At 41.3% G+C, this 25,231-nt stretch overlaps 1 protein-coding gene across 1 annotated transcript in view; it reads right to left on the bottom strand.

Annotated features, from left to right (window-relative positions):
- Window positions 1–25,231, bottom strand: part of GABRA5 (gamma-aminobutyric acid type A receptor subunit alpha5) — a 92,555-nt gene that overhangs the window by 21,517 nt on the left and 45,807 nt on the right. The window contains exon 5 of the mRNA XM_068990938.1: window positions 6,686–6,768. Coding sequence (XP_068847039.1) covers window positions 6,686–6,768 — 83 coding nt within the window. The remainder of the gene's footprint in view (window positions 1–6,685; window positions 6,769–25,231) is intronic.

The raw sequence follows: 25,231 nt of genomic DNA, 5'->3' as shown, positions 1-25,231 counted from the left end.
ATGGCATTTGAACATCATAATTTGAAAAAAAAATATTTATTCCCATAAATTAACTTAATTTTGGTTCATCACACATACTTCTAATCCCCCAAATCCCTTTGGAATTAAAGAAGGAAATTAATTTTAAAGGAAACCCTCAGAATTAAGGAAGTTCCCTGCCAGTAATGGCAGAGTGGCTATTAGTAGGTAATAACTATTAACTTTGGACACCATATGAAAAATAACTCCTTGAAGGAAATGGAGAGTGAACAAGGGCAGGAAGGCCCCAGAGGGGAGCTGGCACTTGGATGCAGGGAGTGGCTTCTCTTTAAAAGAGATAAAGAAAAAGACAGAAAATAATCACTTGACTCCAGTCACATACCACAGAAAAGATGCTGCCTTGTCCCAGCCAAGGCCCGCAAAGAGAGTGCAGAGCTAGGCTTTCCCCTCAGCAGCTATGAGGAGAGGTCCAGCCTGAGGGCAGGGCCTTCTGTCGGTGGGCAGCACTGACACCCACTCTCTGCAGGGGTGAGAGGGCAAGGGGAGCCTGGACCCCCACTGACGAGCAGGAGTAGTCCTCCTGACATTTGCTGGGGCTGTGTCACAGGAGGCCCAGTGGAAGCTCAGACTCCTACCACCCCGAGGCTAGCCGACCCACACGGTGTCAGGGGACACTGGTATGGAGCTCGAGGTCCTGTATCTACCAGCAGCAGCCAGAACCCAGGCCCCCCTCTGTCAACGGAAGCTGGGGGGAAGCCTCAGTTCAGTTCAGTCACTCAGTCGTGTCCAACTCCTCGTGACTCCATGAACCACAGCACGCCAGGCCTCCCTGTACGTCACCAACTCCGGGAGTCTACTCAGACTCCTGTCCATCGAGTTGGTGATGCCATCCAGCCATCTCATCCTCTGTCGTCCCCTTCTCCTCCTGCCTTCAGTCTTTCCCAGCATCAGAGGGGAAGCCTACCTGGCAGTAAGAAGGCTGTGCTATACCTTTCCCTGCAGAGCAGTGATTTTAAGTCTACCTAAAACAGAAGCTTTCAATAAATCTAGAGTGTTATAATATAATACATGAAATGTCCAGGTTCCAATAAAAACACATGTGTCCTGATCATAACCAGGAAGATCAAACTGGATCTTTTGAAAAATCAACAGATGTCAAGGAAGATATGACAGAGAGAGATGTTAGAATTACTTGACAAAGTTTTTTAAGCAGCCACTGTAAAATGCCACAATGATCAATTACAAACATGCTTGAAACAAATAAAAAAATAGAAAGTCTCAGCAACGAAATAAAAGAGAGAAACAAAACTCAAGCATAAGTTTTAGTATTTGTGTTTGTCTGCTTGGGCTACCATAACAAAGTACTATAGACTGGTTGACTTAATCAAAATTTATTTTCTCACAGTTCTGGAGGCTGGCAAGTCCAAGATGAAAGTGTTAGCAGATTCTGGTGAGGACTCGTTCTGATTTACAGAGGGCTGCCTTCTCCCTGTGTACTCACAGGCCCTCTCCTTGTTGCATGCATGTGGAGACAGAGAGATCTCTCTCTTCCTTTGCTTATAAAGGCACTAACCCTATCAGATGAGGGTTGTACCTTTATGACCTCCATTAACTTTAGTTACAAAGGCTCTATGCTCAAATGTAGTAACACTGAGGATTAGGGTTTCAAAATATGAATTTGGGAGGCATAATTCAGTTCATATCATTCTACCATGGGACCCAACACAATTCATGTCCTCCTCACATGCAAACTATATTCATTCCATCCTAGTAAGCCCCAAAGTCTTAAATCTTTCCAAGCATCAATTCTAATGTCTGAAGTCCAAAGTCTCATCTAAACATCATCTAAATCAGATATCGGTTAGATTCAATTCATCCGGAGGCAAAATTTGTCTCTAGCTGTGAACTTGTGAAACAAGTTATTTTGTTCTAAAATATAATGGTGGGATGGGTATAGGATAGACATTCCCCTTTCAAAAGGAAAAGAAGGGCTGATAAGTCTCAAGCAAGTCCAAAACCTAGTAAGGCAAGTTTCACTAGATCTTAAAGCTCGAACATAATCCTCTCTGGTTCAGCGTTCGGGGAGCAGCCTCACACCCACTGCCTTGCAGGGAGCATCACTCAGGGTTCTGCTGGTGGCAGAGGAGAGGCGGCCTCATCCCCTGGCCCGTGCATGCTGCACCTTGGCCAGGACTGGCACCTCTGAATCACTGTGGGGCTCATTCTTCCTGCTTCAGCTGAGATGGCTTATAACACCATGGTAACCTTTTTTGTTTTTTTGGTGTTCCATCATGAACAAACTCCCTCATTTTTGCAATATGAGTATAAGAATTTCCCAAATCTTTAAGTTCTGGAATTTGTTTTCATTTCTTTGTTTTGGCTCAACAATTCCTTCTTTAATTCATCTGTTGCCTCTCAAAGAGGAACCAAAGAACTCCTCCAGCACTTTAGAAATTTCCTCAACTAAATACCCAATTTCATTACTCACAAGGTTTACCTTCTACAAACCACTAGAATACAAATTAGTCAAGTGCTTTGCTGATTCATAACAAGGAGCATCTTTCCACCATTTTCCAAAAACCTGTTTCACATTTCTTTCTGAGACCTCACCAGAAAACCTTTAACATCCAAGTTTCAAGCAGCATTCTATTCATGATTATTTGGGTATTCTCTAAGAATATGAAAATTTTCTCTCCAGTGCTTTTTTTTTTTTCCTTTTGGAGCCCTAACCAGTATCTTCAACATCCTCATTTCAGCCAACAACAGTCCCTTCATAGCAACCTCAGCTTTTTTAAACATGCACTACAAAACTCTCCAGCCTCTATCCCTTACCCAGTTCTAAAGCCACATTCACATTTTCAGGCATTTGCCAGAGCAGCACCTACTTCTCATAACCAAAATCTGTATTAGTCAGGGTTCTCCAGAGAAACAATAGGGTATGTACGTGTATATCATCTCTATATAGACATATATATACATACATATATATGACTAATTATAAGATACACACATTTATGTATATGATTTATTATAAGGTGCTGCCTCATGAAGTAATAGTAGCTTGAAGTCCCAAGATCTGCAGTCAGTAAGCTGAAGACCCAGGAGAGCTGATGGTGCAGTTCCAGTTTGAGAACTGTCAGGCTGGAGACCTAAAAAGAGCTGTTTCAGTTTACATCCAAAGGCAGGAGAAGACCAACATTTCTGCTCAGGGCAGTCAGGTAGGAGGGGTTTCTTACCCATGGGAAAGTCAGCCCTTCTGTTCTAGTTCAGGTCTTCAACTGATTGAACAAGGCCCACCCACATTAGGGAGGGCAATCTGCTTTATTCAGTCAACCAATCTAAATGTTAATCTTATTAAAAAATATCCTCACATGCACACCCAGAATAATGTTTAATAAGTATCTAGACATCCAGTGGCCCAGTCAAATTGACACATAAAATTAAAGAAAATAATAACTAATAACCATAATAAGAAGCTCACTAAATGGGTTTATCAGCAAGATGGAGGGAACAAAAGAAAGTATCAGTAAAATTAAATATACAACAATAAAAATTAAGTTTATCTGAAAAATAGAGCATTGGACTGCACCTCTTAGGCCTAGGAGGCCATCCTCTGGACTGAAGAAACAGGCAGTGACAGAGGTGTCAGTGGTTTAAAGGATGAGGGAGCTCACACGTCTGAAGCAAGGTCCTGGGGCAGCACCCCACCATGTGTGCTGGGTGGCTGGCAGGACATGGTAACTCCCTTTGCTCAGAGGGAAGGGGAGATTGCCAGTTACACGGGGAAATGGTACCAAGTTGGCTCATCAGTTTCTAGGGAGACCACCACTCCTCACCAACCATTTGATAAGAGGAGAGGAGAGTTGAGTTCTGACCTAAAGCTAGAACAGTCGTTAGCTGGGGCCTGGGACATGTATCTAAGTCAGTCGTGTGAGTAGGGTGTAGGTGTATATCCACTGGTCAGGCAGGGGATATACAGAGAACAAGAGAACAGCCATCTTGAGGAGCCTGACCATACACAGATGCAATAGGAAAAAACGCAAAGAGCCTCAGAACTTGGGGGAATACAACAAAAGATTTAATATTCACGTCATTGGAATCAGGAAAGAAGAGAAAGAGGATGGGGCAGAAAAAGTATTCAAAGTAATAACTGCTCAAACTTCCTAAATTCGACCAAAGCCTATAGATTCAAGAAGTAGAGCAAATCTCAAATCAGATAAACCCAAAGAAATCCACACTAAAACACATCATAGTCAAACTTCTCTAAAGACAAAAAAAAGAAGCTTGAAAGCAACAAAGAGAAAAGATATCTCACCTATGAGGAAAATATGATTTGAATTACAGCAGATTTCTCATCAGAAACCATGAAGGCAAGAATAAAGTAGCACATTTTTCAAATGCCACAGAACGGTCCAAACAGAATCTTATATTCATTACAAATGTTCTTCAGGTGTGAAGAGAGGTATCAAGACATTTTCAGATGAAGAAAAACTAAGAGAATTTATTGCCAGAAGTCTATCCTAAAGAATGGTTAAAGGAAGTTTGCTAAGCAGTTATAAAGGAAGCCGCAGCCCTCCAGGCTGCTCTGTCCACGGGGATTCTCCAGGCAAAAACAATAGAGTGGGTTGCTAAGCCCGCCTCCAGGGGATCTTCCCAACCCAGGGATAGAACTCAGGTCTCCCACATCAAAGGCAGATTCTTAACCATCTGAGCCACCAGGGAAGCCCAGTTTTAATATAACATTTATTCAAAATGTTTTATTTTATTTTTATGATAAAATAATTTTTAGTTATAAAAGAAGAAATCTTGGGACACTGGGAATACAATAAAAGAGCACCATAAGTAAAAATAGAGAAAAAAATATCCTTTTTATCTTGAGATTTCAAAATTAAGTTTGATGGTTCAAATAAACACCACAATACTCTCTGATGTGATTCTAGGTGAATACAGACAAAATGCTTAAGACAACTATATTTTCACTATCTTAGGATAAAGGAACATAGCTTTCATATGAACTGGTAAAATAAGAACAACAGTAAACTGAAATAAGTCATGTATGTATAAAGTAATATCTACAGCAATAACTAAAAAGATGTATAAGAAGATAGAAACTAAACAGTATAAATTAAAAAAAAAAAAACAAACAGAACCATAATAAATGTTCAGCTAACCCACATGGAGTTAGGAAAAGGAAAATAAATAAACAGAAAACACAGAGAGCAGAAAAACAAAAAATCAAATAAAGTGGCAGACAAGCCTTCCAGAAAGTGTAAATTATGAGAATACACCAATTAAAAGATAAAGACTGGCAAAGTGAATTTAAAACTATGACCCAAACATACACCAACTTAATCATCACGTTAAAAGAAATTCATTTTAACGTGATGATTAAGCAAATGGAAATATATATATATATATAAATATATATAATTCAAATATAATCAAAAGAAAGAAGTAGTGGCCATATAGATTTCAGGTAAAGTAGACTTTAAAACAAAGAAAATTATCACAGACAGGGAGGAATATTATGCAATCACAAAGGGCTGATTCACCCAGAAGAGACTATAATCCTGAATGTGTGTGCACCAAAGAAAAAGTGAGAAATACATGGAACAAAAAAGTACTGAATTGAAAGTAGGAATAGTTAACTGCACAATTAGTTGGAGACTTCAACACCTCTTGCTCAACAACTGATGTAGACAGAAAATCAGCAAACAGTATAGAACTCAAAACAGCATAGTCAACAGGATCTAATTAATACTTGTAGAGCATTCCAAGTAACTACAAAATATATATGATTTTCAAGTGTTCAAAGAACAAATACCAAGATGAATCCTCTGGGTCATGAAATAAACTCCCATAAATGTAAGAAAGGTGAAATCATATAGAAGGTATCCTCTGATAATAATTGAGTTAAATTAGAAATCAATAGCAGAACGATAACAGGAAAATCCCAAACTGTTTGAAAATTAAATAACCACATATAAATAATAAAATGTTCATATGGAACATCTGAGAAGAAGTAACTCAACATAGCAATGACTACCATGCAATAAGGAGTTCTGAGGTGTGTAATGGAAATTGGGTCATTAAGGGCCCCTGGAGGAGGTGACCTGGAATCTGAGAAGTGAAAACAAGAAAGAACTGCCTGGTGCAGGTCTGCTGAGCAGTTCAGGTCTGCGGCTGCTAAGTCGCTTCAGTTGTGTCCGACTCTGTGCGACCACATAGACAGCAGCCCATCAGGCTCCCCCGTCCCTGGGATTCTCCAGGCAAGAACACTGGAGTGGCTTGCCATTTCCTTCTACAATGCATGACAGTGGAAAGTGAAAGTGAAGTCGCTCAGTCGTGTTCGACTCTTAGCGACCCCATGGATTGCAGCACACCAGGCTCTTCCATCGATGGGATTTTCCAGGCAAGAGTACTGGAGTGGGGTGCCACTGCCTTCTCCAAGCAGGTCTAGGGGTAAGGAATTGTTTCCCCAGGAGCATATCCTAGAGGGCAAAAGCCTCCACTTGCATTCTCTCAGTTACAGGCAGGGAAATCATTCTGAGAGGACCAGTGTGTGTGCCTTACTGACTCTCCAGCTTTCCCAAGCAGACTGAAGCTCATCTTGAGTTTATTTACATATAGTATCTAAATGCTTCTAAATGAATGTGGAAATAACCCCAAAGTATATCCATGGTTCTTACTTGTGAAAATAACTTACAGCTGCCAAATTTCAGAGGGCAGGCATGGGCATCCATTGGAAAGTCTTCAAGTTGCATTGGGCACTCTGCAGAGATGGTCAAGCTGAAAAACAAGAGATGGGGACCTTTCAATGACTCGTCAGCTCCATTTATTGGACACATGTTCCAGAAAGGCATATTAAGTACTCCACTCATTATTTTAATTAAAGTCTTTTATGAAATTTTCTAAAATGTTGCATTAAATTACATAGGATTACATTGTAGGTGAATATCATTTAGAAATAAAGTTTAAATCAAATCTACTCAGGACTTCTATGGCTTGATGTGTCTGTACATACATTACCACTTGTAAAGCAATTTGAGATGCCTTTAAAAATAATTTATTCTTTTATTCTCACATCACTTACCAAGAGTAATCTAAAAAACTTCCCTTGACCAGGCTGGAAATATATTTTTTTCTGAAGTAATTTATAAGCTCAAAAATATAAATGTGGAATAAATGCACAGTCCATATTTTGGCCCCTGAATATTCATTGGAAGGATTGATGCTTAAGCTGAAGCTCCAATACTTTGGTCACCTGATGAGAAGAGTCAACTCATTGGAAAAGACTCTGATGCTGGGAAAGATTGAGTGCATGAGGAGGAGGGGGTGGCAAAGGATGAGATGGTTGGATGGCATCATCGACTCAATGGATATGAGTTTGAGCAAACTTCAAGAAATAGTGAGACAGGGAAGTCTAGCGTGCTGCAGTCCATGGGGTTGCAAAGAGTCGGACCCACTGAGTGACTGAACAACAGCAACCTGCTTTAACCAGAAGCTGGCTATGATTATCAGGTACAGGGCTGCTACCATGAAACTTCAGAGTAAGTGAAACAGCAACTTTCTTACTGTTTTTGATCCAAGTCCGGTCTTCCAGATAATAATACCATCCACTACCACTGTCACTAATGACTAAAACAGCACTGGTCATACGAGCTGCGGGTCTGTGCCAGGCACTGTGTTAAATGCTTCACCTATATTAACACATCTAATTAGAACAGCGTGATTTATTGCTGTTTTCATCCCAGTTTCAAGGTAAGAAAGTCAGACACAGATATTAAGGGATCCAGATAAGAATGCACAGACCTAACGACAAGTCCTCCCACAGGCTCTGTGACCTGAGGCTGGCTGTATTTGCAGAGCTGTCCCTGTGGTGCTTGTGTGTGTGTGTGTGTGTGTGTGTGCACGCACACGCGTGCGTGTGTATGTGTGCGCGTGCGTGTGTGTGTGTGATGAGGGCTCTTATTTTTTTGTTTTTGTTTTTTTTAATAGATTTTTTTACTTTACAATATTGTATTGGTTTTGCCATACACCAACATGAATCCACCACGGGTGTACACGTGTTCCCAATCCCGAACTCCCCTCCCACACCATCCCTTCAGGCCATCCCAGTGCACCGGCCCCAAGCATCCTGAACCCTGCATCGAACCTAGACTGGTGATTCATTTCTTATATGATATTATACATGTTTCAATGTCATTCTCCCAAATCATCCCACCCTTGCCCTCTCTCACAGAGTCCAAAAGACTGTTCTACACCTCTGTGTCTCTTTTGCTGTCTCACATAGAGGGTTATCGTTACCATCTTTCTCAATTCCATATATATGCGTTAGTATACTGTATTAGTGTTTTTCTTTCTGGTTTACTTCACTCTGTATAATAGGCTCCAGTTTCATCCACCTCATCAGAACTAATTCTAATGTATTCTTTTTGATGGCTGAGTAATACTCCATTGTGTATATGTACCACAGCTTTCTTATCCATTCGTCTGCTGATGGACATCTAGGCTGCTTCCATGTCCTGGCTATTATAAACAGTGCTGCAGTGAACACTGGGGTACACGTGTCTCTTTCAATTCTGGTTTCCTCGGTGTGTATGCCCAGCAGTGGGATTGCTGGGTCATAAGGCAGTTCTATTTCCAGTTTTTGAAGGAATCTCCACACTCTTCTCCATAGCGGCTGTACTAGTTTGCATTCTCACCAACAGTGTAAGAGGGTTCCCTTTTCTCCACACCCTCTCCAGCATTTATTGCTTGTAGACTTTTGGATAGCAGCCATTCTGACTGGTGTGAAATGGAACCTCATTGTGGTTTTGATTTGCATTTCTCTGATAATGAGTGATGTTGAGCATCTTTTCATGTGTTTGTTAGCCATCCATATGTCTTCTTTAGAGAAATGTCTATTTAGTTCTTTGGCCCATTTTTTGATTGGGTCGTTTATTTTTCTGGAATTGAGCTGCTGGAGTTGCTTGTATATTTTTGAGATTAGTTGTTTGTAGGTTGCTTCATTTGCTATTATTTTCTCCCATTCCAAAGGCTGTCTCTTCACCTTGCTTATAGTTTCCTTTGTTGTGCAGAAGCTTTTAATTTTAATTAGGTCCCATTTGTTTATTTTTGCTTTTATTTACAGTATTCTGGGAGGTGGGTCATAGAGGATCCTGCTGTGATTTATGTTGGAGAGTGATTTGCCTATGTTCTCCTCTAGGAATTTTATAGTTTCTGGTCTTATGTTTAGATCTTTAATCCATTTTGAGTTTATTTTTGTGTATGGTGTTAGAAAAGTGATCTGTGGTGCTTTTATTTCTTTATAGAGCTGCTAATTAGGTAGTAAATCTAAATTTCTTTAGGAGTTAATCTGTTTCTCAATGTTTAATTCTATTATTTAAAATGAAAAATAATCATATAAAATGAAATCAAGTTGCACAATTTTCAACTTTAAAATGGATGTTACAATTCTATTTTGTTATATTAAGTCTGGATCTTGCCTATGTGCCTGGGATGAGAATCAAAATATACAATCATTTTTGTCTTTACTGCTTCCTTCTTTCAAGAGATTAACCTTTTGCTCTTTAATTGGGCACATAATTCATGTTTGACAATTCCAGATGGAGTGGTCAATGCATGTATTCTCTGAATGGAGCTAAAACATGTGTCAGTGGAAGGAAGGTGTGTGTCCATCACAGAGAAGAAATTTTCTGGTGGTCTGGGGGGACCACTCTCCCCAAAATGGGGTCAGTTCTAAAGATGGAAGTGCACGTGGGTGAGAATATACTAAAAGTTTCACATTCAGGCAGGGAGATGATATTTGAAATTATATGCCACCTATGTTCCTAGAAAAATATGGAAAATGCAAATAAATTATAAGTATGAAAGTTACAAATACATATCATTTCACTTATAATTTCACCTCATACATTTTGTCCAGATTTTTTCACAGATACACACGTTCTCATTTCATTCTTCTTGGTTTCTAAAATTCAGTCTTTTGGTTACCCAACATTAGAGTAGAGGTACTCCCCAAATCATTAAAATCTCTACAGAATCCTGACTTTTAAAGGTGCAATATTTAATCGTAGCATGCAAATATGTAAGCATGCGTAGGATATGGATATATCTGTACATGTGTGGACATCTTCAAGCATAAACTATATAAAACAGATTATTATTAGAGACTACAAAATAAGTAAGGTAAAGGAATATTTATTTAGTATAACTAAGAAAACAGGACTTAAAAACCACGGCCTGAGGAAGACACTCAGCCAACATAAAAGAAAATAGTGTTACTCTATTCGGTTGTTAGTAAACTTTAGCCATTTGTTAAAAGCTATAGTGGGACAGGAAAACTTAAGTATGTCAAATATGTTCTAGAGAATAAAATCACAATGACCCAGTAAATCTAGAATTTTCTTGAGAAATAAATTTACAGTAGGGAAATAGAAAGCATATACAAAGCTACAGTGCCATGTGCAAAGCAATAACTGAAAATAAGCACATGAAGGAATGGTGATATGGAAGCACAGAGAATGCTAATGATTAGGAAATTCGGTCTCACACGCAGCCTCCACTCCAACAGCTGATGGCCCTGGTGTAAGGAAGATGCTGGGCTCAGCCCGTGGGAATGCTGCAGGGCAGCGAGAGGGGTGCTTCAGGTGGACTCGACTGGCCTAGCTCTGCTGCAGGGCACACAGACCCCAACCAGCAAACCCAGTGCTGCAGACGTCAAGTTGCCCCCACCCAGCTCAACAACTACTGGCTGCACTCCTACCACAGAGTAATATAGAGAGGGTCCTTCCGTGGCGGAATCTCCTCTTGAGACACAGGCATGGCTGGAGCTCACACAACTGGGCTTCTGTCCCTTGGAAAACACCCCTTGGCCCACTGGGTCTGGAGGCTGCCCTGGAGCCAGATCTGTTGGCCGGTTTCCTGACAATGTGGTGAGTCATGGTTAACTCCTCTGCCCCTTGCTTGGAGCTGGTTCTCTGCTTCAGTATCCATGGCCACAGGGGGCACCTACATTCCTGCTGTTTGCCCTTATTTGTCAGAGAAGACCCCCGCAGTGAGACTTGGCCTCCCACCTTTGTCACTCTGCCCACTCCTGAATTTTTCTCCATTTCTTCACATACTCCTTTTTCTTGGCTAACACTGTGTGTCTATAAGAGAGGTGAGGAGCCATCCTTTCTGTAACTGTGGGCTTAGCATCACATGTCTTGCTTTATCCTGGCCGTTTGGCCCTGAGATCTAGGCCAAGGCTACTGCACTGACATTTTACAATGGCAAGGAATGTATGCCAAGGAGTCTGCTTTTAGCATACAGCAGGGGAGAGAGGCTGGGTAGAGACAGGTAGAAAGAATTTAAGTGGACCTAAAAAGAAAACTCTTTTGAAGAAAAAACATAAAACATAGTAAAACATTTAAAAAAAGTAAAAGCATAAAAAAGATTCTACAATTACCATCTTGATGAATGCTATCATTCAGTTCAGTTCAGTTCAGTCGCTCACTCGTGTCCGACTCTCTGCGACCCCATGAATTGCAGGACGCCAGGCCTCCCTGTCCATCACCAACTCCCGGAGTTCACTCAGACTCACGTCCATCGAGTCAATGATGCCATCCAGCCATCTCATCCTCTGTCATCCTCTTCTCCTACTGCCCCCAATCCCTCCCAGCATCAAAGTCTTTTCCAATGAGTCAACTCTTCGCATGAGGTGCCCAAAGTATTGGAGTTTCAGCTTTAGCTTCATTCCTCCAAAGAAATGCCAGGGCTGATCTCCTTCAGAATGGACTGGTTGGATCTCCTTGCAGTCCAAGGGACTCTCAAGAGTCTTCTCCAACACAACAGTTCAAAAGCATCAATTTCTTTGAGCTCAGCTTTCTTCACAGTCCAACTCTCACATCCATACATGACCACTGGAAAAGCCATAGCCTTGACTAGATGGACCTTAGTCGGCAAAGTAATGTCTCTGCTTTTGAATATACTATCTAGGTTGGTCATAGCTTTTCTTCCAAGGAGTAAGCGTCTTTTAATTTCACGGCTGCAGTCACCATCTGCAGTGATTTTGGAGCCCCCAAAAACAAACTCTGACACTGTTTCCACTGTTTCCCCATCTATTTCCCATGAAGTGATGGGACCGGATGCCGTGATCTTCGTTTTCTGAATGTTGAGTTTTAAGCCAACTTTTTCACTCTCCTGATCACGTTCATCAAGAGGCTCTTTAGTTCTTCTTCACTTTCTGCCATAAGGGTGGTGTCATCTGCATATCTGAGGTGATTGAGATTTCTCCCGGCAATCTTGATTCCAGCTTGTGCTTCTTCCAGCCCAGTGTTTCTCATGATGTACTCTGCATATAAGTTAAATAAGCAGGGTGACAATATACAGCCTTGACGTACTCCTTTTCCTATTTGGAACCAGTCTGTTGTTCCATGTCCAGTTGTAACTGTTGCTTCCTGACCTGCATATAGGTTTCTCAAGAGGCAGGTCAGGTAGTCTGGTATTCCCATCTCTTTCAGAATTTTCTGTTGGCATAGTCAATAAAGCAGAAAGAGATGTTTTATTGGAACTCTTTTGCTTTTTCGATGATCCAGCAGATGTTGACAATTTGATATCTGGTTCCTCTGCCTTTTCTAAAACCAGCTTGAACATCTGGATGTTCACAGTTCATGTATTGCTGAAGCCTGGCTTGGAGAATTTTGAGCATTACTTTACTAGTGTCTGAGATGAGCGCAATTGTGTGGTTGTTTGAGCGTTCTTTGGCATTGCCTTTCTTTGGGATTGGAATGAAAACTGACCTTTTCCAGTCCTGTGGCCACTGCTGAGTTCTCCAAATTAGCTGGCATATTGAGTGCAGCACTTTCACAGCATCATCTTTGAGGATTTGAATAGCTCAAGTGGAATTCCATCACCTCCACTAGCTTTGTTGATAGTGATGCTTTCTAAGGCCCACTTGACTTCACATTCCACGATGTCTGGCTCTAGATGAGTAATCACACCATCGTGATGATCTTGGTCATGAAGATTTTTTTTTTGTACATTAGTGCCTCATAGATTGTTTCCCCAATTTAATAGACTTCCTTAGAATTAGAATTCCAAACATCAAAAAAATATACTTCATTTATGGTAGCATCTCTCCTCTAAGGAATCAATGTATTATTCAGATAAATTTCCCAATAGCAAATGTTTCAACCTTCAACCTTAGTAAGAGAACATTTAAAGTTTTGATGCCTTTGAACATTTTTTTTTAAGGCTTTTATATTATTCAAACAATGTCTGTAGATAAGAGAGACCCTTCCATTCACAGGATCCTTAAAATGTAGTGTCCCTTAATGTATAATCAACCTCCTTCACACAAAATTGAGATCAAAGCACTCCATGGAATATAGACTGTCATAGCAAAGGAGCCAGCCAGGGTACCTCATAGAAACACTTTTCTCAAAAGGCTAATGAATGTGTTTATGGAAAAACTTCAGTGAATTACTGGTAGATCCAAGGATACGGTTTTCTTCCCCAAAGGTTATATTTCTGTTTTACTTCCAATTTCTAAAGACAGTCAAGCATTAACTTATTGGAACATAAGGTCCATTTTTAATATCTTAATTTTAGAGCCGGGAAAAGGGCATTTTGTGACTTAAGCTGTTTGCTTCAACTTGGATGTAAACTCCCTAGAGAGCCCTTTGTTTGCGCAGGGGCAGTCCACAGTGCAGCATGCTTTAAGATGTTAAAACAGCCAAACTCTAGAGTAGCTTTGCCATTGAGGAACTGTGAGACCTTTGTAAACTGCCTAACCTCTCTGATCCAGCTTATCCAAATGGAAAAGAAAATAGTAACAGCTGCTTTATTTTCTGCGGAAAAAAAAGAAAAGTTAATAGGTGTGAATAGAGATTTCTACCCAATATGCTCTTCAGAGCCAAGCCTTCATTTACATGAAAATACTACATGGATACAATAGGTATAATGGCAGACAGAATAATGGTCCTCCAAAAATGTCCATGTGCTAATCTCGCAAACCTCATGACTTGTAAACATGTTACCTTAAATAGCAGAAGGGCTTTGAGAATGTGATTAAGTGAAGGCCTCTGGGAGATGGGAGATTATCTTGGATTATCCAGATGGGCCCAGCAGAATCACACAGGCAGGAGTGTCAGTCAGAAGCCATGCGGCGGGAGATTGGTTCAAGCCAGCAGAGGAGAAGGGTGCGTGCTCACCTCCTCCCGTGAGAGCACTGAAATCACCACTAACCACTGAACACTCATTGATAGGGGGTGCTGGAACCCGCCGAAAGAGATACCCCGTGTCCAAAGACAAAGCCACAACAAAAGAGTAGGAGGTGCGTAACCGTAACAAAATCCAATTCCATAATCGCTGGGTGGGCAGCCCACAGACTGGAGGACAATTATACCACAGAGGTTCTCCCCCTGTTGTGAAGGTACTGAGCCTCAGGTCTGACTCCCAGCTTGGGTATCTGGCAAAAGGATTAGGAAACCCCAGGGAATCTGACTTTAAAGGCCAGCAGGATTTGCTTGCAGAATTCCACAGGGCTAGGGGAAACAGATTCCACTCTTGGAGGACACACACAAAACCTTGTGTGTACCAGGACCCAGGGGATAGGAGCAGTGAGCCCACAGGAGATGGAACCAAACCTGCCTGCTAGTGCTGGAGCATCCCTTGAAGAGGCACGGTTGGCAGAGCCCCCCTAAGGGACAAGGGCACTGGCAGCAGCAGGTCCAGATGTACCTGTAGGCATGAGCCCTCGTGGAAGTTGTTGCCATTGCCCCTACAGTAAAGCCTGTTGAGTCCAGCGCTGGGTTGCCTCAGATCAATTCAAACCCATCCATCAGCAAACAACTAAAATAAATTTTACTAAGCAAAGTCCTGTCCCCCAGAACTAGAACCAGTTCTATCCATGGTCAGTCTGTCCCATCAAGAGCTTCATTCACCAGAGGGCAGACAGCAGAATCAAGGCCAAATTACTAGAACCTCCAGAATGAAAACCACAATCACAGAAAGTTAATCAAAATGACAAGGCAGAGGATTATGGCCCAGATGAAGGAACAAGAGAACACTTCAACTAAATGAACTAAATGAAGCAGAGGTAGGCAACTTTCCAGAAAAATAATTCAGAATAAGAATAGTGCAAATAATCCAGGATCTCAGAAAAAGAATGGAGGCAATGGAGGCAAAGATCAAAAAGATGCAAGAAATGTTTACCAAAGACCTGGAAGAACTAAGGAATAAACAGAGATGAAAAATACAATATCATACCTGAAATGAAAAACGCACAAGAAGGAATCAAAAGCAGAATAACTGAGGCAGAAGAATGGATAGGTGACCGGGAAGACAGAGTGGTGGAAATCACTGCCACAGAAGAGAATGAACAAAGAAGAATGAAAAGAAATGAAGACAGCCTAACAGGCCTCTGGAAGAATATGAAATAAACCAACATTTGCATTACAGGGGGTCCCAGAAGGAGAAGAGAAAAAGGACATGATAAAATATTTGATAATAGCTGAAACCTTGTTTAAAATGGAAAAGGCAACAGCCAGCCAGGTCCAGAAAGTGCAGAATCCCAGGCAGGATAAACCCAGGGGGGACATGCTGAGACACACAATAACCAAACTGACAAAAATTAGAGACAAAGATAAAAATATTAAAAAACTGCACAGGAAGGAATATTCCCAAACTCATTCCCACCAAAAACAAAGACACCTAAAACATTATAGGCCAATATCACTGATGAACATAGATGCAAAAATCATCAATAAAATACTAGCAATACAAATCTAACAATACATTAAAAGAACATAAAGGGAACATACCTCAACACACAAAGGCCATACAAACCTACAGCTAACATCATACTCACTGGTGAAAAGCTGAAAGCATTCCCTCTAAGATTAGGAACAAGACAAGGAAGTCCATTCTCGCCACTTTTATTCAACATAGTTTTGGAAGTCCTAGCACCGGAATCAGAGAAGAAAAAGAAGTAAAGGGGAATCCAAATTGGAAAAGAAGTTAAACTGTCATTGTCTGCAGATGATATGATACTATACAAGCTTCCCAGCTGGCGCCAGTGGTAAAGAACCCACCCGCCAATGCAGAAAACATAATGAGACATGGGTTCAATCCCTGCATTGGCAGGAGGAAATGGCAACCCACTCCAGTATTCTTGCCTAGAGAATCCTATGGACAGAGGAGCCTGGCAGGCTATAGTCCATGGGGTCTCAAAGACATGACAGGAGCAACATAGCACACAGGACACCATACACAGAAGATCCTAAAGATGCTCTGAGAAAACTACCAGAGCTCATCAATGCATATGGTAAATTGCAAGTTACACAATTAACACACAGAAATCTGTTGCATTTCTACATACTAACAAGAAAAGACCAGAAAGAGAAATTCAAGAAACAATTACATTTACCATCACATAGGAAAGAATAAAATAGTAGGAATAAACCTACCTAAGGAGACAAAAGACCTGTCCTCTGAAAACTGTAAGAAATTGAGGAAGACTCAAACAGATGGAAAGATATACTGTGTACTTGGAATGGAAGAATCAATATTGTCAAAATGACTATACTACCCTAAGCAATCTACATATTCAATGCAATCCTTATCAAATTACCAGTGGCAATTTTTTTCAACAGAATTAGAAAAAAAAAAATGTATGGAGAGACAATAGACCTGAGTATCCAAAGCAATCTTGAAAAAGAAAAACAGAAGTGGCAGAATCAGAATGGCTCTCTGACTTCAGATTATACCACAAAGATACAGTTATCCAAACAGTATAGTACTGGTGCAGAAATAGAAATATACATCAAGGGAACAGGGTGGAAAGCCCAGAAATAAAGCCATGCATTATGGTCAATTAATCTCTGAAAAGGAGGCAAGACTACACAATGTTGGAATGACTGTCTCTTCATCAAATGGTGCTGTGAAAACTGGACACCTGTCTGTAAAACACAAAATCATATCCTTCTCTAAAACCACACACAAAAGTAAGCTCAAAATGTTTAAAGACTGAAAAGACCTAAATGTGAAACCAGACACTCTAAAATTCCTAGAGGGAAACATAGGAAGAAATCACAGCAATATCTTTATAAATGTCTCCCATAATAACAGAAATTAAAACAAACATAAATGGGACTGACTTAACCTCAAAAGCTTTTGTACAACAAAGAAAATAACAACCAAAACAAAAAGACAACCACAGACTGAGTAAAAAGATTTACAGATAATGTGACTGACAAGGGATTAGTCTCCAAAATCTACAAACAGCTCATGAAGCAAGCCAATCAAAAAATGGTCAGAAGATCTAAAAAGATCTTTCTCCAAAGAAGACATACAGATGGCCAAGAGGCACATGAAAAAGTGTTCAACATTACTAACAATTAGAGAAATGCAAATCAAAACTACAATGAGATATCAACTCACACCAGTCAAAAGGGCTATCATCAAAAAATCCACAGCCAATAAATGCTGGAGAGGGTGTGGAGGGAAGGGAACCCTCCTACATTGTTAGTGGGAATGGAAGCTGGTACAGACACTATGGAGAATATGGAAGTTCTTTAAAAAACTAAAAGTAGAGCTATCATATGACCCTGAAGTCTCACTCTTGGGCATATATCCAGAGGAAAAACACTGGTCTGAAAGGATACATGCACCACAGTATTTATTGCAGCACTGTTTACAAATAGCCAAGACCTGAAAGGGACCTAAACGTCCATCATCAGAGGAACGGATAAAGAAGACATGATATATATATACAATGTAATATTACTTAATATTACTCAGCCATCAGAAAAGAATGAAATAATGTCATTTGCAGCAACATGGATGGACGCAGAGACTGCATACTTGGTGAAAGAAGACAAAGCAGAAACATCATATGACATCCCTTGGATGTGGAATCTAAAAAGACATGATAGAAATTAACTTATTTATAAAACAGACTCACACATTTAGAGAATGAACTTATGGTTGCCAGGGAGAAAGGTTGGGGGGAAGGGAAAGTTGGGGAGTTTGGATGCACAGGTACACTCTGCTGCATTTAAAATGGATAATCAACAAGGACCTACTTACTGTACAGCAGAGTGTACTTACTGTACTCTGTTCAATGTTATGTGGCATCCTGGAAGGGAGAGGAATTTGGGGGAGAATGGACACATTTATACGGATGGTTGAATCCCTTTGGTGTTCATTTGAAACTGTAACAACATCGTTAATCCCTTACACTCCAATACAAAGTAAAAAGTTTTTTTGTTTTTTTTTTAAAGAAGAAACAGTAGCAGAAGCGAAAGTCAGAGCGTTTCAAAACATAAGACAACGTCATCATTGCTGGTTCAAAGATAAAGGGAAACACGATGAGGAATGTAAGTGACCTGAAGGAGCCAAGAGAGGAATCCAGCTGACAGCAAGAACACATCCTCAGCACTGCGACCACAAGAAGCTGAATTCTGCCAACAACCTCACACTGCTGATCCTGTTCGTGATGCCCACTGTCTTGCTGTTTACACTGTTCGCTGAAGGCAGGTAGACAAGGCGCCATCTAAGAGGCTGGAAGGAAACTCGAGGAGCCATAGGAACTGCAGCCACAGCAGTAGACACGCTATAGTCACTCTTCTCGTGACTGATGCCACAGACACGGCGTGTTGCAGCAGTAATGCCGCTGTTTTCTAGGTGGAGCTCACATGTGCCAACCGCAAAAAGTAGCTCGTGAGCAAGCGAGTACCTCGTGACGTGCATGTGTGGTGCTACAAATGATCTCACTGTTAACTAGTCATCATTTACAAAACGTGGTGTGAGAAAGCTGAACACAGCATCCTGGCCAATTTGCTCTCTCCCCACAAACCCAAGTGAGCCTGGGAACAGATCCTCCCCCACAGTCTCTGGCTAACAGGCCAGATCATCAAGCATTTTGATTTCAGCTCTGGGAGACCTAAAACAGAGGAACTAGATGTCTGACCTATAGAACCATGAGACAGTAAAGTTGTGCTGTTTGAGGCCACTAAGCACGTAGTCATTTGTAATTATGTTACAGCAAAAGAAAAGTATTGCACCAGATAACCAATCCAAACTTTTCTTCTACTCCAAGACTCATCAGAATCCAGGCCTACTCGACTAAGCCCAGCTAGTTTCCCTCTGCTCACAAACACTGGCTTTTGATTTCTGCTAGGTCAGGCTCAGCTCTGCACACAGAACTTTTATTTTTTGAAGTAGAAAAAAAAAAACAAAACAGTAGATGATGACTGTATAGTATGAACTCAGAGAGTGTGTGGTGTGTGCAGATCTGTGTTGTCCAGATCCCTCTCAAGGAAGGCCTTCTGCCCCACTGCAGGGGTACAGTCAGCGGACAGCCCCCGCTGTCAGCTCTTGGAGGACCCCCTTGAGCTGCAGGGAGCCAACTTCCTCAAGGCCATACTCTTCCCAAGGAAGTCTGTGTCTGTGACTAAGCAGGGGAGTAGACAGAGAGATGCTAGGCCATTTGGGCTTAACGTGGGCCACTCTGAATGTTAATGAGGCTGGCTGACTCCCTATCAGGCCCACGTTTCAGTTTGACTTCTTGTGCCCAAACCTGCTTCTTGCTTTCTTCAAAGGTTAATTCCTAATAAACAACTCGAAACTTGCTCCCCTCCAAAAGCAGTGATGAATGACAAAAGCAGAATTTAATGGGACTGCCGTCAGGAACCCTAGGGATGCAGGTGGTTTCTTGAAGCTGGAAGAGGCAAGGAAAGGCTTCTCCCCTAGAGAATCCAGAAGGAACACAGTCTCGCTGCCTGCAACTTGATTTCAGCCTCATAAGACCTTTTTAAGCCTCTTTTTGGACTTTTGATCCAAAGAACTGTAAGATAAATTGTGTTTTAGCCAATAAATTTGTGATAATTTGTTACAACATCAATAGGAAAATAATACAAAATCTGCTACCTGGAAGTGGGATGCTACTGTAACAAATACCTAAAAAATGTGGAAACGATTTGAAACTGGACAATAGGAAGAAGCTGTAAGCATTCTGAGCATCATCACAGAAAACACCTAGGCTACACTGAACAGACTAGTACTTGAAATGTGAATGTTGATGATTGTGTAATGAGAACTTGTAGTGAGAAGCAAGGTAGCTAAGACCTACATTAATAAACACACTGTTTCCTAGCAATATGGACATTAAAGGCTAATGATGAGGGCTCAGAAAGAAATTAGGAAACTGGAACCTGGAGGACAGGAGACTCTCGCTGTACAGTGACAGAAGGCTTATGTGGGAAGCAGAACTTATAAAAGGTTATAGCAAGCTAAACAATGCCCCTTAAAGATATCAGGTCCTAATTCTGGGAAGTTGCAAACATTACCTTTTATGGGAAAAGGGTCTTTGCAGATGTGATTAAGGTAAGGGTCTTGAGATGGGGAGCCTGACAAGACGGGCACTATATGCATCAAGAGACACTTATAAGGAAAAGGCAAAGGAGAACACACGTGGACAAAAGAAATGTGATGGGATGAAAGCATGGCTATTCAAAGATGCTGTGCTGCTGGCTTTGAAGATGCAGGAAGGTGTCCTGAACCAAGGAATGCAGGTATGCAGCTCTGGAGACTGGAAAAGGCAAGTAAACAGGCTTTGGCCTAGAGCATCTGGGGCCCTGCTAAAACCTTGATTTTGTCCCAGTGCCACAGATTTCAGACTCATGGTCTCCAGAAATCTAACAGAATAAATGTGTGTTAAGTCGTCAAGTGTGTGGTAAAATTTTTTATAGTAGCTATAAGAAACTGATACAATAATGAAATTAGACCCTTATATGAGGAGAATGCAAGTAAAGTGTTAAAGTTGTGGCCTCTTCCTATTGCTTATAGCAAAATGCAAGAAGAAATAGATTAAGGTAAGAACTGTCAATGAAAAAGGGACCAGGACTTGATTTGGGAAAACTGTCAGTTTATCCAGGTTACAAAAGACGCTATACTTGGGCGATTCATTGTGAGGAAAACAAATGCTTAAGAGGAAGCCAAGGGTGTGGTTGGACAACCTTCTGCTACTGCTTCAGACTCTTTGAGGAAATTAGGTGTGTGATTCATGGATTGTCTCAGCCATGTTACCAAAAGCCAGGAATAAGGAATGAATTATTCATGAAAGACGTATGGAGGAGGTCTAGTGGTGTAAATTCTTGAGACATACGCAGGAGACCTACATGATTCTTCAAAAAACACTGTCAGTTTAGACTGAAAAGGACAGACAGAAGCCAAAATGAAAGAAGGCTGTCAGAACCCCAACATTCTACATACAGGAAACAGGTAGGAAAAAAACTACTCAACTGGAAACATGCGCTATCCTTCATGAAAAAGAAAGGATGACACCACGGATAGAGCTTTAGTCACGGGTGATTAGGCCCAGGCCTTGAAATCTACTGCTGTTTGCCCAACTGGATTTAGAAATTTGGGTGGAACACTGCTTCCTTTTGCCCTATTAGTTTCTTTGCTTTCAAATGGCAATATCTTTAACTGTTATCCTATGCTTGTCCCACCATTGTATTCTGTCGGTAATAACTTGTGGGCTGAAGCTGAAGCTCCAATACTTTGTCCATCTGATGCGGTAGAGCCAACTCATTGGAAAAGACTCTGATGCTCGGAAAGGTTGAAGGCAGGAGAAGGGGGTGACAGGATGAGACGGTTAGATATTAGATAGCATCACCGACTCAGTGGACATGAATCTGAGCAAACTCTGAGAGCTAATGAAGGACAGGGGAGCCTGGCGTGCTGCAGTCCATGGGGTCACAAAGAATCAGACATGATTTAGCAACTGAGGACAATGAACAACAACACATTTGTTTCCTGAGCTCCACAAATTCACAGATAAGAAAAACTGTGCCTCGGGGAAGATTATATAGCTGATTTAGATGATTCAGACTTGGAACTTTGGAGCTGATAAGATTTAGTTGAGATTATGGACTTTAAGTTGCTTCTGTAATAATTTAAGACTTTGGGGGATACTGGAAGGAGATTAATATTTTTTCCATGTGTGACAGACATGAATTTGGAGGCAGAACATAGACTGAGGTAGGCAGAACATAGACTGAGGTAGGCAAAACAATGATTTTGCCAAAGATGTTCTGTCCTAATCCTTCCTCTTCCTACTTATGAACATAAAACCTACCATGGCCAAAGGGACTTTTCAGATGAGATTAAATTAAGGATTTGGGGGTGGGGAGATTACCCTGATTATCTGGGTAGGCCCAATGTAGGCACAAAAGCTACTTATAAGGAGACAGGAGTGTCTGGGTTGGAGGGGGAAATGTGATGCTGGAAGCACTGATGGTGGAAGGAGTGATGAAGGACCATGAATCAAGGGATGCAGGCAGCCTCCAGAAGTTGGGGAAGGTAAGGAAATAACTTTCCTCTAGAGAATCTGGAAGAGACACAAACCTCCCAATGTGAGACATGTTTCAGACTTCTGGTCTCCAAAACAGTGAGATAATAAATTTGTACAGTTTTAAGCCACTAAGTTGTGGTAATTTGTTACTACAGCAACAGGAAACTTAACAGATTAGTTTTAATAAAATAAAATAATAATAATATTACTAATCCAATAACCAGTTGTCAAATAATCTTCACAAAGTTGAAAAAGAAATTTGATTTTGTCAACTTATAAATAGTTCACAAAGTGTTCAGTTCAGTTCAGTCACTCAGTCGTGTTTGACTCTTTGCGACCCCATGGACTGCAACACACCAGGCTTCCCTGTCCATCACCAACTCCCAGAGCTTGCTCACACTCATGTCCATCAAGTCGGTGATGCCATCGGACCATCTCATCCTCTGTTGACCCCTTTCTCCTCCTACCATCAATCTTACCAAGCATCAGGGTCTTTTCCAATAAGTCATTTATTCGCATCATGTGGTCCAAGTATCAGAGTTTCAGCTTCAGCATCAGTCATTCCAATGACTATTCAGGACTGATTTCCTTTAGGATGGACTGGTTTGATCTCCTTGCATCCAAGGGACTCTCAAGAGTCTTCTCCAGCACCACAATTCAAAAGCATCAACGGTTCGTCAGTCAGCTTTCTTTACGGCCCAACTCTCACATTCAGACATGACTACTGAAAAAACCATAGCTTTGACTAGAAGGACCTTTGTTGCAAAGTAATGTCTCTGCTTTTTAATATGCTATCTAGGTTGGTCATAGCTGTTCTTCCAAGAAGCAAGCATCTTTTAATTTCATGGCTGCAGTCATCATCTGCAGTGATTTTGGAACAGAAGAAAATAAATCTCGCACTGTTTCCCCATCTATTTGTCCTGAGTGATGAGATTGGATGCCATGATCTTAGTTTTCTAAATGTTGAGTTTTAAGCCAGCTTTTTCACTCTCTTCTTTGACTTTCATCAAGAGGCTCTTTAGTTCCTCTTCGCTTTCTGCCATAAAGGTGGTGTCATCTGCCTATCTGAGGTTATTGATATTTCTCCTGGCAATCTTGATTCCAGCTTGTGCTTCATCCAGCCCAGAATTTCGCATGATATACTCTGCATATAAGTTAAGTAAGCAGAGTGACAATATACAGCCTTGACATACTCCTTTCCCAGTTTGGAACCAGTCCCTTCTCCATGTCACGTTCTAACTGTGTTTCTTGACTTGCATACAGATTTCTCTGGAGGCAAGTAAGGTAGTCTAGAATTCCCATCCCTTTAAGAATTTTCCACAGTTTGTTGTGATCCACATAGTCAAAGGCTTTAGTGTAGTCAAAGAAGCAGAAGGAGATGTTTTTCTGGAATTCTCTTGCTTTTTTATGACCTAACAGATGTTGGCAATTTGATCTCTGGTTCCTCTGCCTTTTCTAAATCCAGCTTGAACATCCACAAGTTCTTGGTCTATGCTCTTTTGAAGCCTAGCTTGGAGAATTTTGAGAATTACTTTGCTAGCGTGTGAGATGAGTGTAATTGTGTGGTAGTTTGAACATTCTTTAGGTTTGGAATGAAAACTGACCTTTTCCAGTCCTGTGGCCACTGCTGAGTTTTCCAAATTTGCTGGCATATTGAGTGTAGTACTTTCACAGCATCATCTTTTAGGATTTGAAATACCTCAGGTGGAATTTCATCACTTCCACTAGCTTTGCTCATAGCAATGTTTCCTAAGGCCTGCTTGACTTCACACTCCAGGATATCTGGCTCTAGGTGAGTGGTCACACCACTGTGGTTATCTGGGTCATGAATATCTATTTTGTATAGTTCTTCTGTATACTCTTGCTACCACTACTTAATATCTTCTGCTTCTGTTAAGTCCATACCGTTTCTGTCCTTTATTGAGCCCATCTTTGCATGAAATGTTCCCTTGGCACAAAGTGTTCACTACCATGAAAATCACAGCCTGGCTAATGAAATGGACTGGATGCCTCATGCAAAGTACCCTGGCTTGATCCGTGACTAAGCTCCAGGCTGAACCTCCACCGTTTTTACCCCTTCCCTCCTCCTCCTCCTTGGCAGCCACAAGTCTGGTCTCTAAATCACTACGTGTATTTTGTTCATTAGATATAATTTGTGCCATATTTTAGATGTCACACTTAAGTGGTGTCGTATATATCTGTCTTTCTCTGACTTACTTCACTCGGTATGACAATCTCTAGGTTCATCCGTGTTCCTGCAAATAATATTATTTAATTCTTTTTTACAGCTGAGTAATAAATATGCCTCCACTGGTCACTAAGCCTATCACGAGGCTGCAGTGACTGTCAGGCAATATATGGGATTTATTTGAGGACTCTTGAAATTCAGTACTCACACAGTACTTACTGACTGGCATTATGGGGAAGAGGCGAGGCTTAATTTGCCTGTGATAGGTTTCCAAGTGAGCTTTCAGAAGGGACATACATATGTGTGTTAAGTCGCTTCATTTCTGTCCAACTCTGCGACCCCATGGATTTTAGCCCACCAGGCTCCTCAGTCCATAAGATACTCCAGGCAAAAATACTGGAGTGGGTTGCCATGCCCTCCTCCAGGGGGTCTTCCCAACCCAGGGATCAAATCCCCATCTCTGTACTAGCAGGCGGACTCTTTACCACTAGTACCAACTGAGAAGCCCCTTGGAAGGAACACAGAAATGCTTAATGTACACAACTTTCTATTGACTGTGGCGGCACCCATCTGAAGCACTGCTGGGTCTGGAGGTGGCAGAGGTCTGGCACTGCCAACTGGCTTTACTGCATGCAGCACCATCATTGTTCCATGGCCTCCCTGCACTGCTCTGGTTATTCCCGTCTCAGTGGGGCTGTGCAGGGCCCCTTCAACACTCC

Source organism: Capricornis sumatraensis, chromosome 19, assembly GCF_032405125.1.
Source record: "Capricornis sumatraensis isolate serow.1 chromosome 19, serow.2, whole genome shotgun sequence".
Lineage (NCBI taxonomy): Eukaryota > Metazoa > Chordata > Mammalia > Artiodactyla > Bovidae > Capricornis > Capricornis sumatraensis.
This window is presented reverse-complemented; position numbering and strand designations above follow the sequence as displayed.